Below are 16,469 nucleotides of genomic sequence, written 5' to 3'. Positions count from 1 at the left end.
AAAATTTCCTTAAATCATGTCATTTGGAGATGCTCCTTTAGTAGAGCAGCTGAACTATTGTTAGTAATATTCAATCTAATTACAAGTTTTATTCATACACTTTGAATAGATGATTATCTATTCAGATATGCATCTCAATTTCCTTTTATTTACCTGTGAGAGATTGACTTAGTCTCATCGGACTTCATACCAATGTTGTAATCAGCTTTTTAAATAGAACTAAATGTTTAATATGCACCAATATAACAGAGATTTCTGAACTGGGAAGGTCAGAATTTGTTGCCATAGAGAAGCTGGAAATTCATTTTCACCACATCAAAATACAAAGGGTTCTTTTCTTGTATATAAATTCTGCAGATATAAACTTGGCTGGAACTCCTTAAATAAGACTGAGTAGTTTTTATATAGCATTGTAATAAGACAAAAGGTTATTTCACATATAAGCAGTGGCTTGATTGGCTTAAAGCTACTTGTATCTTTTTTTTTCCCCCCTTACAGGAAAGGTCACACTGATTTGCCTTTTAGAAGTAACACAAGATGCACAGTATCTTGTCAGAATAATCACCAAAGCCACTGTAGACTATCTGTAAGCAGATATCTGGTAGCTCTCAAATGCCTTTGAGAGCACACAGTCACGTTCAGTTTGGTTTGACACAGCACATACTCGGGTACTTTTGTAACTGAAAACAGAAATTGTGAAAATCTCCTCAATTACTATTACAAGTAACACTTCTATATTAACAGTTACTTTAACCTGCATTCATTTAGGGGTAGATGAAGCTTTTACTTAATTATATATACACTTGAACATTGTCATTTAAAAAAAAAACTGCAAACCCTGCAATAAAATCAGAGTGAAAAGGATCGGTCTATTTAAATGCAAAAATAGGGGAATCTTTTACCATCCAGAAGCCATGAGCCCGTGGATATAATAATAAAATTTTATTATAAATACATGCATTAATGATATTATAAGTAGTAGCTTAGTAACTATATTGACTAATAAAAAAACAATATTGACCTATTTTTTCTGTACTCTAGGGGTCATTCGGTATTTTGTATACTATCAGCTATTACATGCTTCCACACAATACTAGCAACTATTTCATTTCTGTTGGATATCAGTGCACCTGAACTGATCTTCAGCCCCAACCTGGAAGATATATTAATATTTCCAGTTCAGTTGGATTTACCTGTAAAATTTACAGTGAATTGTAACAGTAAAATTTACCTGTGATTGCCTCCACTTGCATTTTTATCATCCAGGAGTTAAACCAAAATGACTTTTACGGTTTTCCCCATCAGCAAGCAATGCAACAGAGAAACTGCTTTAATGATACCTTTTTTTAATTCATATTATTTTCAAAGTTCTGATAGATTTCTAACATGCTCTGCCTTCATGGATAATCTCCTTATTTCAAGTCAAATTAAAATAGATACTTCTGCTGCTCAAGCAGAGAAACTTCTGAGAATGACTATGCCATCACACCCAAACTAAGAAATAAATTGAAGGTACACACAGAGGAAAAAGACATGCAGGTGTCCATTTTGACCTAGACAGTGCAGGTTTGAAGTGTTCTGGTTTAGACTGCAACATGGACCACAAAAATCCTGTATGAGAGATTCAGCAGCAAAGTTCTTAGGAGAAGGATATGTTAACACCAAGAGCAGAGCTATCCACAGGCTACCTGTCTCCAGCCACCTTCTGGGGTTCTCAGATGCTTCCTGCTGCAGTTACTGGCTTCATCACTCTGGATGAACCCTGAGAAGTTACAGTCACTGCCTCTGTCTCCATCTGCAAATGGCTCAGGCTTGTGGAACAACCTCCATGCTGCCATCCAGATTCTCCTGAAAAGCATGCCCTTCATCATTAAGGTTTGAATACACACAGAGAGACCTGGCAAGGTTGAAGTCTGAACCCAGGAGAATACAAAGCCTACTGAAGACAAACAACAAGCTGCTTAGCTGTCTCCTCCTACAAAGAAAAATCTACACTTGCAAAGCAGGCACCAAGAGTACCTTCAAAAAAATGCATGCTTATCATTCCTCCAAGATCATCTCCACCCATTTACTTGCTTATCTCATCTACTGGCTTTGTAGTGCCTTGAAATTAGACTCTAAATTCATTGGGAAGTTCTCGTTGGTAATATGTCTGGACAACTCTTTGCACATTATGGAGCCTTTTCCTTGTTGCAGCCACCACATAAAAATGCAATATAAAGATACAAGAGTGTTTCAGCAGATAATTGACTTAACTACTTATGGGAAGGATAAACTATTACATTATTTTTGCACACTTTCAAATATATACAGAAAAAAAAAGACAGCACCAAATTCCCTAAAAGGCATGGAAAAATAGAAAACATCAGGTATATTTGGTAGTCATATTAAGAACAACATTGTTATCCAAGTAACATTTAGGTGTGTTCACGTAAGAAATATCATGTTTTATTTTAATCCTAGAAGATATAACATCAAAGATTCAATCTAAACACTTGTATTAGGACAGCCCTGCATTAATCAAGTTTTTCCACATCCACTTACCCTTTCGTTTAAGTCATAGATATCATAGATATCATAGTCTGTGTTTGTCCTCAGGATGCAAGGTATGCTACCTTTAATTCCTTCATAATGGCACATTAATGAGCAGGTGTGAGTACATCTGAGAACATAAAATTTATAATACCACTACTTATGGTGAAAATAAGATTCACTCAAATGCAGATTCATATGTAATGCTACTCATTTGATTACTCATGATCAGCTTCATTAAAAAGTTACTTGCATCCCCAAGTCCTTATGGAATCCTCACCTAAGTAGTGTGAAAAACCTCCCTCACATTAGCTTTAAAGAGCAGCTGAAAACTATGTCAATACTGAATTGAAAAAAAAGTCTCTGAAATGAGAGGATGTTGGATACTTCTGTTTGGCCTCTGGGAGGACAAGTGTTTTGGCTGCACAGGCTTAAGGCTGACATCATATCATGTCCACAAATAAAGTAGGTCTGAGATAATGGGGACAGCTAAATAAATATCAGCTTACATAAGCAGGATATACTTTCCACTGTGTAAGATATAGATCAGCTAAGTTACATATATGATTGCAATATTAAAGCTAATATTGGTCTCTGTGTAACAAAAATATAAGCTAATGAATAATTACTTTCTCCAAGATAAAAAATAACAACAAAAATGGATTTAAAAGAAGTCATCAAAAAAACACGAGTTCTAATAATTGCATCACATGGATCAAATTATTAAAAACACTTTCCAGCCTAAACAAAGTAACTTCAACACATACACAAAACTGATATATTTCTAAAAATTGCAATTTGATCTTCGACTACCTCCTCTTTGTAAACTCACTGTGGATGTAGTCATTGCGACCTTGCTAACCTACACGCACAAGTTGTCCTCTGGTTTAGGTTTTCAAGCTAAGGACTAAAGGATTATATTTTACAAGAAAGCTAGAGGCTTCAGTGGATGTTTAAAATAAGTACTACCCTGCTAACAGCTAAAAACTTTAAAAATCACCATTGCTATCCATTTAAGGGCAGATAATTGAATTGTACCTAGAATTGTAGTTAGGTCCATCGTTTCTCATCAGCCACTTCTACCATGAAGACTGCAACGGCTTAGGCAACTAAAAATCACTTCATTCTAGAAACTGATATCTGTGTGATCTTAGAAAATGTGACATGCTTCTGGGTTTGAGAGTTATTTTTAATGACAGCCAAAGCATTATTAAACTTATCTTCTAATGCTTTTTATTTAGAAGACAATGCCTGCTAATCACTAGTGTATGTTTTCATTTGTTTCTGACACAGCAAAGAAACTTCCCAACCCTGACAGTGATTGCCCAGGTAAAGCTCCCTGATGATTTGACTGCTATTTATTTAATATTAGACTAAATCTGCCTAGTTACGAGTGAAGGCTTTCGTTTTGGAAATCAGGACCTTGCCAACTGCAGGAGGGCTCCCTGTGTGAACACAACATGCTCACATGGGCTGCACTGCAGCCTTGAGACTTATCCGGGCTCTGAACCACCACAGTAAGCAGGGGAGAAGGGAGAAGAAATCAATGTTTTTCAATATGTGGCACCAATTAATGGGATTAATAGCACTACCAGGCACTGAGGCAGCACAAAGGAAGAAGGAGCAGCAGAAGGGCCATAATGAGCTCAGGGCCTTTCTGCGAAAACTCCTAAACCATGTGAAGACTGTAAGAACCAGAGGGGTTTGCATTCTCTGTGCAGATAAACAAGACAGACAAAGGAAGGGGAAACAAGCACAGAATAAGATGTGATAATGGAGCAGGAGCGCAGTAGCATGAACAGCAGCCAGATAACTGGTCATCCTTTCAGTACCCCAGCTACTGTAAAAAAAAATTTCCTCTCCTGACATCTTTTCTGAAGTTTTTCTTCAGTGTTTAAGTAAATGTTAAGTGGATCTTCATTTTGGCTAACTTCATTCTTCTGATCTTTTTTCTATTATCATAGGAAAACACACAATAAAACAAATTCTCTTGAGTTTCTTATTTACCTTTGTTCCTTTCTTTCCCCACTGCTATCTTTTTCTTTCAGGTACTCCTGCTTCACAGGATAAAAAAAAAAAAAAAAATCTAGATTAAATCTGTTGCTCTAACATTTTATTCTTTTCTTTGTGTATCCCTTCTTTGCTCCACATTGGTAAAACTACATTCAGCCTTTGTCTCCAAACAGCTTCACTATCTTACACTTTGTATCAGATGACACGCATTATTATCTGCTGACATTATTCTGAACCAGGGCACACTTAAGAAGAGCTCTGAAACACCTTTTTTTCCCAGGGTCTGTGCATCATGCAAAAAGATGTGTTTTAAAAGGATTCTTAGTGAGTGAGTTGCAGCCCGCCTTCTGTCCAAGGTTAGTCCCGTCCAGAGTTCATCCTTGGCACAAGTATGGATGGTGTTTCATGGTGACACACCCAGAGGAATTTATGCATCTGCAGATGCTGGGTTTGCCCTCAGCTTGTGCTTCCCTCAACATTTCTGCTTTGTCCTCATTAGGCAGGAAGGACAAGATTCTTCAGAATGCTTAGGAAGATTACTCTGGTCATATTGGGTGTATTGAGCATGTCATGCCCAACTGCCTTGGGCACATGCAGTTAATACAACCTGTCTGAATAGGAACATACAACACCTACTGCATTTATGCAGAATCTGTCCACTGCACCGAGGAATCTCGGGTGTGTCCTACTGCTTCAGAGCATCTATATGCATCACATAGTGTGTGCATATGCACGCACACATACTTCAGTCTGAGAAATCCAAATAAACCCAGTCACAGAAATTTAGTGATCTTGCTCTCTCTGTGTCTCTCTTTTCTTCTCGTTCAAATGAAACTATAGCCTTATTCATACCCATGCCCTCCAATTACATCTCTACAAAATTATAACAGAAACTGCCTCATAAAAAGTATTTCTTCCTAACTGTCCTATCCATAATTGCTTCCACAGACTGTCTCCTAAGGTCATCTACAGATGAAACAACCTTTCTTTTCAGTTCTATAAACCACCTCCCAAGTCTCTAAAAGAGACAGCTTCCACTTACTTGGGCTTCGAGGACAAATTCTGCGATCAACAACAGAGAGCAGCTGTTTTGCATTAGTGCACCAAAAGAAGCACAGAACTGAAATTAGGATTCAGAATTCTTTTCTTTGAGACAGATATGTGACCAGAGGAATCCTCCACAGTCACCAGTTTACCTCTCCACTCATACAAATGTCTGTAAAGATGCAATGCTTATCAAATTGGAACACAATGCAGTCTTGATGAAGGCGTCTGTGGCACAGCAGCCAGAATTAACAGTAGTGCTAAGGACACCCTCAATTCCCTGGCAAATCTATACCCAAGCAGTATTGCCAAGATCAAGTCCTAGAAGTATGAGTCAGACACTGCAAAACATGCATGTTTCTTTAGATGATAAGAAGTTATATTTTCTTTTATTTGCCAAGTGTTTCTCACCCTTCAGTCATATTCTCAGTAACCACAAGCACTAGAATCTCTCTACAGTACAGATCCCAGGTAACCATTTGACTGTAGGGACTGAGATTATAAGAAAAAAAATAGAAAAGAAAAATAATACATTGGCAATACATCATTAATCTTTGTCATCCCATCCTCTTCCATTTCCTATCCATTCTCACTTTCACGCTCAGTGTATTCATGTGGTTCATCTCCTCCTAATTCATTAGCCCATCCTCCCTAATTATTCAACTCCCTCTTCCGTTCCTTCACAGAAGGGACTGGGCTGGGTTCCATGACATTCTCCTGACCTGTGGGGAATGCACATTTAAAAGGCAGGATCCATAGGAAGCTAGCTTAAGTACACAAGCTCCTCCTATACAGGGCTGAGCAATTAGTTAGAAATCATGGAGCGATTTGGAGATCACTTAAGCCAATCTAGCAGCTCACTACTGGAGAAGAAGGCAGCTGTGCTCCGCTCCTTCCCCTCACCCTCTGGCTACCTACATCTTCTCTCTTGAGCCAATGCCATGCTCCTCATCAGACCACATGATGACCCACTGAGCTAAACCAACTGAATACTACTCACTTCTTCACAGACTTCCTTTTCTTCTATTTCATCTTCCCAAACTGGGTAACTGCAGCATGAGACAACCGCCAGTTCTGGAACAAGAACAGCAGGAGTGGGCAGCCAGCAATGAAGATGAACAGGACCAGCAATAACTCAGCCTCACAACCTGCAGCTTTGAGTACTAAATCACCAGACTGTCTGAAATAAAACAAGCCAGGAGAGGGGAAATGATTCAATTATAAAGGCTCAAATACAGCCGAAAGACCAAAACTCTCATGATTCCCGGTTCCTGCCCTAGAAAACAGCTCCTCCAGAGGCAAACAAAAGAGCTTGATAACCACATTGTTTCAGCTACTATAGAGAAATCTGGTGCATGAATAGAGTGATATTACTCATTGAATATTGCAGGGAGCTGGCAAAATGAGCAGAGAGAAAGAACACTTCATTTAAATACACAAGAAGGTAACAATTTCCACTCTCCATTTAGACGGAAATTTTAGAAGATGTGGCTAATGTAAAATAGCCTTGTACTTTTCATGCATGGGTGTTCTGGGTTTGCGTGGTAAAGTTCTGGTAGCAGGTGGGGGCTACCTGTGAAAAGCTGCTAGAAGCTTCCTCTGTGTCTGATAGAGTCTACGCCAGCCAGCTCCAAGACAGACCCACTGCTGGCCAAAGCCAGTGATGAAGCCAGTGATGGTGGTTAGTGCCTCTGGAATAACATATTTAAGAAGTGGGGGAAGTATACAATGGCAATTGCAGCCAGGGAGAGGAGTGAGAATACAAATGGAACAGCCCTGCAGACACCAAGGATAGTAAAGAAGGGGGAGTAGGTACTCCAGGTGCCAGAGCAGAGATTCCCCTGCAGCCCGTGTTCAAGACCACGTGGAGAGAGGAGCCAACATTGCAGCAGGTTTGCTTGCAGGACTTGTGATCCCACAGGGGACACATGCTGGAACAGTCTGTTCCTGAAGGTCTGCACCCCATGGAAAGGACCCAGGGTGGAGCAGTTTATGGAGAACTGTAGCTTGTGGAAAGGACCAACACTGGAGAAGTTCCTGGAGAACTACCTGCCATGCATGGGACCCCACATGGGAGCCGAGGAAGAGTGTAAGGAGTCCTCCCCCTGAGAAAAGAGCAGCAGAGCAATATGTGATGAACTGACCACAACCCACATTCCCTACCCCCCTGCACCACTTTGTGGGAGGAGGTAGAAAATCTGGGAGTAAAGTTGAACCTGGGAAGAAGAGAAAGATGGAGGGAAGGGGTTTTAAGATTTCATTTTTAATTCTCATTATCCTACCCTGATCCAATTGCTAATAAATTAATTTTCTCCAAGTCAAGTCTGTTTTGCCTATGCCGGTAATTGCTGAGTGATTTCCCTGTTCTTATCTCAAGCCTTTAGTTATATTTTCTCTCCCCTGTGCAGCTGAGGAGGGGAGCGATAGAGCAGCTTTGGCAGGCACCTGGTATCCAGCCAGGGTCAACCCACCACAATGGGAAAGCGAGTTCATATGCATTCTTCATTTTGTAAGGGCATTTCTCATAATCATAACACATTGTATTGTATTACACTGTCACAATATTATGTAAAGTTATGTTCAAAACTGTGGTGTTTCATTGGACACTATGCTTAATGTGGAGATGATACCTCAATTTTATGTGAGTAGGGAAAGAAAACGGTGCAAACCAACAAAAAAGCAAAACGAGAGGGGCGTCAGGACTTGAGCCTGACCACTCTGCCTGAACCCTTTTGTGTGGAACTAAATATAGGCATCCAGTGAAACTGAGTAGCCATAGGAAAAATTAACACAGCATGGCATATGATACCTGAAATAAAAGTTAAGGCCATCAAAAACTGCTCTGTTGCAGGCTTTTTAAAAGGACATTACCCTTTATACTGAGAGCAGATATGAATGTTGGATTCTCCTGGCTCTCATTTCAAGTGACCATGCCTTTTTCCTTCGTAACAAAGTATACCCGTTATCCTTCACTCATACAAAAAACAGAGCTGCTTTGCTGAAAAAAAAAAAACACAAAAGAAAAAAAAACCAAACAAACAAAAAACAGACAAAAAAATCACAAGACAAATGAAAATGAGAAATTATCAGTCCCCACCTCTTTATTTACATTAAAAAAAAAGACAGAAAATGGAAATGACCAAGTGCGAAGAAAAGACACTTAAAAAAGGGAAAGAGCATTGATTAGACTTTCAAAACCAGACACAAACTGTAAAAGAACATGATATTAAAATGTTCTTAAATATTATGTTTCTAATTCAATTTTTTAATGCTTCTGCTCACAAAGTAACAGTTCAAAAGAAGCAAGCACTAATAACAGCTGCCTTTCTAGCTGCGTCTTTTTAGTCAAGGCCAAGATGAATACAACAAGAAACCCGCTTGCTCCAGAAGAGTAAAGCAGTGCATCAAACGTGGCAGAAATGCTGCTTAAGGTACTAATTGCCCCCTTCCCTCTCAGAAAGTCCAAAATAACCAGAAGGCTGAGACTGTGTTGACTCTGGGGTATGGAAAACATACTTGGAAAAAACATAAATCAGTAACAACAAAGAACACAATAAAAGAAAAAAAATTAAAGACTCGGTTAAAGTGATTAAAGATTTTTATTTAATATTTGGCATTTACATTAGTCCTTTGTAACAAAAGATTGGATTAATAAAAAAGAAACAAAACAGCTGAAGAGCTTACTTTAGGTTTAATTAACATCACACATCAAATATCATCCAAAACTTGGAAGGGACTTCATAATGCGATAAAACCCAAAGGAAAAAAGGGCAGTAGTAATGGACTTCTTTTGATCCAGACTGATTCATTACTACTGGGATTGCCAGGCAAAAAATCAAAATCGTCATTGTCCCAGTGAATGTCCTGGAGCAAAGACCTTAGACTCATCGCATTTTATTTTATTTTAAACAGGAACATCTGCTGGCTCAAGACTTTAGTACTGAGCAGCCAGGTTCTGCTGGCACATGGTGGCGAAAGCAACTCAATTGAGCACTGTCTCTCATTTTCCCAGCTATGTTTTATGGCAAGCTAGTTATGCCTTCTGCTCCCCCTCTTGAGAAACAAAGTAATTGTCATTTTGAGAATTTAAAAGCGTTACAAGTTAATGTATCAAGAAAAAGTTATTATGATTCCTTCATTTCATCATTCCATATTTTAGGTACAATTCTTCAAATGTAATTATTACTATTCAACAAAGAAAAGAACTTAGATTTTTTTTATTTCTTTGTGTGTTTTGTGCCCTGAAGGATTCTTTTTTTTAAAAAAATAAAAGCAATTAAGAAAGCCCTCATCTCCCTTTCAAGAAAGTAATGGTTTTGCTACTGCGGAAACAAGGTTTTGCGATTATCATCTATGCTTGTGACCACACAAACATATACTTGTGTCTGTAATCTCTTTCACTGTCTCTTTCCAATATTTTTTCAAGCCTTCCAGTAATTTCAGACAAATTCCCAGAGCAGTAGGCATCACAAAAATGCAAGCTCTTTCAAATGCTGAGAGACTAACCAGTCACGTAGCAAAAACTCCCGCTTCCACAGAGGAGAATTATGAATGCCTCATCTACAAGGAAATTTCTGACAACTTTTGCATCTTTTGATCACCACAAAACCCAAGGAAAAATCATGGAACTCATGCTCATGGAACTACTTGTTCAGTCTATAGTTTTAATTAGAGCTTTCCACTTGTTTTCCCTCAAAGATTACTTTATCAAGGCAACTATCAGAACACACAGTGAATTCTCAAAAAAAACCCCACACTACATCTCTGCATATTTTTTTTTTCCATTTGACTTTCATCCCTCTCAAGTAGGTCTTTTACTTCAGTGCACATCAAGGCTACACCACAAAGCCCTACTGTAGCAACAAAAGAAAAAAATAGAACTTATATGTGTTTCTGTACCCTCTACTATGTAACACTGGATCACTGCTGGTTTCCACACATCTTTTGAAATAGTTAGCGTTGATTCCTCTGTAAGAGGGATTGCTAGGCTGAAACAACTTCACTGGGTAATCAGGTGGCATCTAAAACTACACTCGTGATATCCAAGTACTGAAAAATTCAGTCTTCCAAAGGCTCTATCTAGCTGCTTGAAATTAAATGCTTTTCTATATAAATTCACATAACCAAGAATACAGACCCTTTCATGGTAGCAAAAGAATCTAACAAATGGAGTATAATACTAAAATAAAATAAAAGATGATTTGAGGAAGCTCAAAAGCAAACAATTCTTTGAGAGCATTCCTATCACGCGCTTTACAGATACTGCAACTTAAAACATAATTTGAAACTGTAAGAAATCTTAAATTTGTAAATGAGACACTTAAATTGACTATGTCTACTTTTGTGTATTTAAGAATTGAGGGCAAATGTTGCTTCAGAAGATGGTCCAAACTCCAAAATTCACTTCAGAATTTTGATTAATTCAGTGACAAGGTACACTATAAATACTGTTAGTCACCAAAGAGGTGCATTGGGATGTGTTAAGGTTTAAGGTAGAAGCACAGCTATTTTATTTAAATTAAATAATGGAAGCTAGGGCATAATATACAACAATAACACCACCACATTCAGCAAAAAAAAACCATGGTGAATTAAAAAAAAAAATAAGTTTCTTATTATATTTCCTTCAGGAATTTTGTCTGCTAAAAGAAAACAAGGTAAGCGTGGTAATAGAAGCACAGATCAAAATAAAAATTACAGTTATAAACCCATATTACTTCAAGAAAAATTCTCATGTAACCAGGGGTATGGTATGTTTATTTTGAGAGAAGTTATTTTGGCTTTTTAGAACCCAAAGAAACTACAGTCTCCTGGTTTGCATAACAACAACATACCTGCTGGATGCTTTTTAGCTGTAGGTCTATAAATAACAAAATTCCAAAACACTAAATTTACATCAGAGCACTTGAAAATTTATTGCAATCTGTTCTTAAGAATGCTGATCCAGCTTTCAAATTCACAGAAACTAACTGTCAGTTTGCCCGAATGAGAACACAACTGGGTGCTAAAGAGATACAGTTGTACAGAAGTCTAGATGTATGGATACTCACAGGCATCAGGATCATTCACTGACATTATTAGCACAAAAAAATGAATTCATTGGATTGGATGCTTGAAACGCAAAGTGGGTCAACACTTCACTCAGAGAAATGAGTGGGTGCTGACTCTGAATACTCTGCCCCAGACGATTTTAGGCATACACCTCCTGTTCACATTTTAGAAAGATGGAAAAAAAACACCAAAAACAAGAGCGAAGCTTCACCACAGAAATAATTCATATTTAGAATTCTTGTTGCATTCCAAGTTAAATGCAAAAAAACTAAAAAAAAAAAAAATCAGGTAGTGCTATGGTATGTGTTACCACAAAAATCCCAGAAGAGAGGCGTTTCTAAAGGGCATTCCTCAAATCTAAACTTGGTGTCTCACCACAGAACTCTCAGATGCCAATAATCTCTCACAGGAAGATGCCTAAGCTTTGAAAAGTGACTGGAATAAGAAAAATCCAAAACCACAACACACAAATCCAACAACGAATAGGGCAAGCCAGGTGATTAAAGCTGACAGAATTTAAGGGGTTAACTTAAGACCTTACAGTGATCACTAACACTGCCTACATGGCCTGGGGCGTTTAGAAGTTGACCTATAGCTTCACAGGAATTTTACCTGAAAAAAATCCTTAGGCAACTCTAAAACGAAATGGCAAGGAAGTAAAAATTTTGAAAAAACATGATTTGAGTACCTTCATTCAACAGGGGGAAACGAGGCTGAACTATCAAAGTTGCTTTGCAGTCTGTCTTAAGTCTCAAAATTGACACAGTCTCAGATACACGCACTAATTCCCACCCACCTTCCTTCCCACCTTTAAGCCATAAATAAGAATTTAACTCAAAACCAGTTCAAATTTAGTGAATTTCTGTGTTACTATCCATAGCCGAGTAGATAGGACTTCCTACTATCCATGAACAGGTACTGGTAGGCTGTAGGAAACTGATGCCTGCTGAGTCAGCCTAAGCTCTTTCTTTTTCTCCAGAAGGTTACTCCTACCTTTTTTTTTTTAGATATGGAAGCATTTTTTTAATCAAGGGAGGTCCTACAGCCTTCCTGCACCTCACACATCAGCATTTCTCTTGATCACTTCTACACCCATCAGAAAGATAATCAAGTGTCACACCATACAAAGCTTCAGCAAAGAAATAAAACTGAACTCACCTGCATATACAGCATGTGCTTAAAGTTAAAAAAACCCCCACAAACGTTAAGTCCAAAAGAACAGACGTTCTTAGGTAGGTATTGCTCGTTAATGAAGTACAAAAGTCCTGACCATGGTTAACACAAGTCCACAAATTTAGGACAGAATGGAGAAGAGGCACTGCCAGGATAACTGCAAGCAGCTGGGACAGAATGACCAACTAGCAACTAACAGCATTGACTGCTCTTGACTGTAATGCAGGGGAATTGTACTTCAGCATCAGGAAGCCACCAAGCGTTACAGCCATCAGCCAACTGTGCCTGTGTAACTGTTGAAGATCTAGGGCGCAAAGTCCTTCTGATTACTGATCGTTCATTGTGTAAGCATGCAATACAATCTATTTACGCATCACCATCCCTGCCTTCATCTCAAAAATCCTCCATGTCCACTCTCCACTTTCTTCTTTCCTGTTACTGCCCTCAATTACCCAATATTGTTTTATGCACTCCCTAAAATGTTGGCTAAAAGCAAAAATTGAACAATTATAGCCACATCACATTAAGCAAATAACCCTGCGTAACACTGTATCCAAGTCTCCACTGTTCTGACTCGGTATTAAAAAATTAATACTCACTGCAAAAAAAGATGGCTGCCATCCATGACAAGTGATGATTAATTAGCATCAAAACCAGGCGTGGTGTAAGAAAACACTAGCTGTTCCTGAATGAAAGACGAAGCACAGGTCTCTCTTCTCAATTTGTCAGAACTTTTAGAGACGTGAAAAACCGATGTGTTAGTGAATATGTCTGACTGTGAACACATGGCATTCTTGATACACCACAATGCATATATAATAGGAATACTAATATAGAGCATAAGTTTCACTCTATGTTTATCCTCTGATCAGTTCCCATCAACTTCAGATACATGTCTTCCCCTTACTAAGGACTAGAAGATCAAGCACAGGCTGTAGATCTTCAAAAAACTGTTGAGAACAAAAGATACATCACCAAACTGGAAGATGTAAGTAGATTTTAAATGGCTAATGAGGAAGTGGAGAAGATAAGAATTACCATCCTCTTCCTCCAAGTGTTACGGATTAAAATAACTTTAAACAGCTGCAGGAATGCTTCTACACTGTATCTTGAATCCACTCCTTAGCATTCAGATTTAAGTGGCTTTCACACAGAAATCCCTTCCCAGTATACAGGCGTGCACTAACAACCTGTAGATAGCCTGTAAGGTTATGCAAAGAGCCTTCCACAGACTCTACCATGATGAAACTTTGACATTCTATTAATTAGTGAAATATTTAATGCTATGTAAGACACTGTAACAAATACTTCTTCATTTTTCCTCAGCTACTGACAACTAAAGCACCTGCTATTTAAACAACAGAGAGGAGCATCTTGCACTACTGAGAAACTAGGTTAAAACACAGTGACTCAGAACAGCGATGTCAAGCAGTTTGTTTGAATTTTAATGCCCAGAACAACGGGTTAAGAAAATTTGGAAGAAAATGACAGCTGCTAAGGGCCTAACTCTTCAACAGCCTCAAGGCACTTAATTCCCATTGAAATATACAGGAGTCAGTTACCTTATAGCCCCAGCAACAACGCTGATGGAACAGCCTTTTATTCAGAAATTGAACTGCACAAATGTTTCAGTTTCTATGAATTCTAGAACTAGAAAAATTGCCTGCTTACTACCCAGTTGCTTTTCCATCAAATAGGGTTTTATTTATTGCAAAATGAATATATCTAACACCTCTGACACTGAGCCAACATAAACCTGTTACAACTGCCTCAGCACATGCAAAATGTAAAAACTGACCCATAGTAAACAGTTTTCTAACAAAATTTGAACCATTATTATGAGTTGGCAAACGCTACTTGAAACACGCACCGAGACAAGACATCTACATCAGATTAAAAGAGATTTCATACATAGTAAGCTTGATTGATAACGAGTTAAATGCTATAAAAGGGAGACTTTTATCTTGGGATAATACTGCCAGAGCGTAATATATGTGCATTTAGATGTAAAAACCGTGTGAGAAATGGGATGATAAAATGGTAATCATCACAATCGCTCTAGTACCCTTTTAAATTCTAAGTAGTCATAGCTCACGCCCAGAAACAGTAAAATATGCACATCTGTGCATCTACAAATCCCCGCGAGCGCATCTTTGTAAGAACCGGGGGAAACCTAGAGCGAGAATACAGCTCCCCGGCGTATGACTGCGGGTGACAGTTTCAGAGAGCATCACTGACAGGGACTTTTCGCAGGACAGATTCCCCGCGGCCGGAGCCCAGCGAGGTGGGTGCGAGGGAGGGGGCGGCGGGGCGCTTCCCTGGGGTCCCAGCCGGGAGAGGACGCGAGGAGAAGGAGGAGGAGGAGGAGGAGGAAGAGGAGGAAGGCGAGGGCACAGGTGCGATGCCGGCGCCGCCTTGCCCGGCCGGGGAGCCCCCGAAGCGGCGCGGTCCTCGCCCCTGCGCTCACCTGCGCCGCGCGTCCCTCCGCCGCGGGGGAGCGGGAGCGCGCCTCACCTCGAAGAGGGGGCCGATCTTATTCCTCTCCAGGTAGGCTTGGATCCTGCTCTGCTGGTGAGACGCCATGGGGGCAAGAGAGCTCCGGGGGCCGCCCCGAGGGATGCCGCGGCGCCTCCCGCGACGGAGCGAACTCGGGAGGGAAGGAGGGAGGAGAAGAGCCGCGCCGCCCGCCGCCCGGAGCTGCCGCCCTCGCCGCCGCGACGCTCCCGGAGGCGGCGGGGGAGGAGACGGGGAGGAGAGCGGCCGGGGGGCGGGGGCTGCGCGGCCTCCGTCCCTCCCGGGAAGGGGCTTCTCCGCGCTCCCGTTCTCCTCTGCGCGCCGGGGAGGCGCATCCCGAATGCCGGGCGCGATGGGGCGGGGGCGAGGCTCTCCGGGAGTCTCAGTCTTGTAAACGTTGTCGATAGACCTTAAAATCCGTTTTCACGATGCTGCCGTTCCCACCGAGCGGCACCGAGCGTCTTTAATACCATAATTTAAGCGCCCTGGGCGCGGGTTGAGGTCCCTCCAACAACTGAGGGCTCTTGTCCAAAATGAGAAATTCCCAGCTGGCTTCAGGGAGGAGCGAGTTAACTGCTACATCAAAGAAGCGCTGTTTATTCTTTCTCCGCTTAAAGTAATTAGCTCCCCACTTTTTCTCGAAGCAGGGACATAACCAGCTTTTCTTAATTATTATTTTTCTCTCCCTTTCCTCAGAGAAGAAAAAACAAAGAGGTGCTTCTTGGGATTTGACACTTATGTTCTTCTGCAAGAACGGGTTCTGCTGTACCAGCATTCCTTTTTTAACAAAAAAAAATAAAAAAAATAAAAAACCAAACAAAAAAAAACCCCACAACTGTTTTTTTTCATAGGGTTCTTTTTAAAGCACAAAACAGCTTTGAAGAATGCTCAGGTATTGGGAACATTCAGCACATCTGCTGAATCAGGCTGCCTGCTCCCAATCAAGCAATGTTCTGCAGGTGCAAGAGTGCAAGCCTCTCCTGATTCAAAAGCCGCTAAAGAAAAGGATGAATTTTGTCACGAGTTAAAAGATCATGAGTTCTGCTTCCATAGCCATTGACTGTTTTCCTTTTTACCGACCTAAAACTCATGCCTCTACCTAGAAGATCAGGTGTTATGTGTGTTATAAAGAGAGTTAAAAG

General features: G+C 40.0%; 1 protein-coding gene across 3 annotated transcripts in view; it reads right to left on the bottom strand.

Annotated features, from left to right (window-relative positions):
• Positions 1 to 15,408, bottom strand: part of C3H8orf34 (chromosome 3 C8orf34 homolog) — a 180,969-nt gene extending 165,561 nt beyond the window's left edge. For 2 of the 3 annotated variants that reach the window (XM_069854214.1, XM_069854216.1), the window contains exon 1: positions 15,328 to 15,396. In XM_069854214.1, coding sequence (XP_069710315.1) covers positions 15,328 to 15,396 — 69 coding nt within the window. Of the gene's footprint in view, positions 1 to 15,327 lie in introns of all 3 variants that reach the window. The other variant, XM_069854217.1, reaches the window with a different exon arrangement.
• Positions 15,409 to 16,469: the final 1,061 nt, after the last annotated feature.

Source organism: Phaenicophaeus curvirostris, chromosome 3, assembly GCF_032191515.1.
Source record: "Phaenicophaeus curvirostris isolate KB17595 chromosome 3, BPBGC_Pcur_1.0, whole genome shotgun sequence".
NCBI classification, from domain to species: domain Eukaryota; kingdom Metazoa; phylum Chordata; class Aves; order Cuculiformes; family Cuculidae; genus Phaenicophaeus; species Phaenicophaeus curvirostris.
Note: the sequence above shows the minus strand (reverse complement) of the source record. Positions and strands in the feature narration are given on the sequence as shown.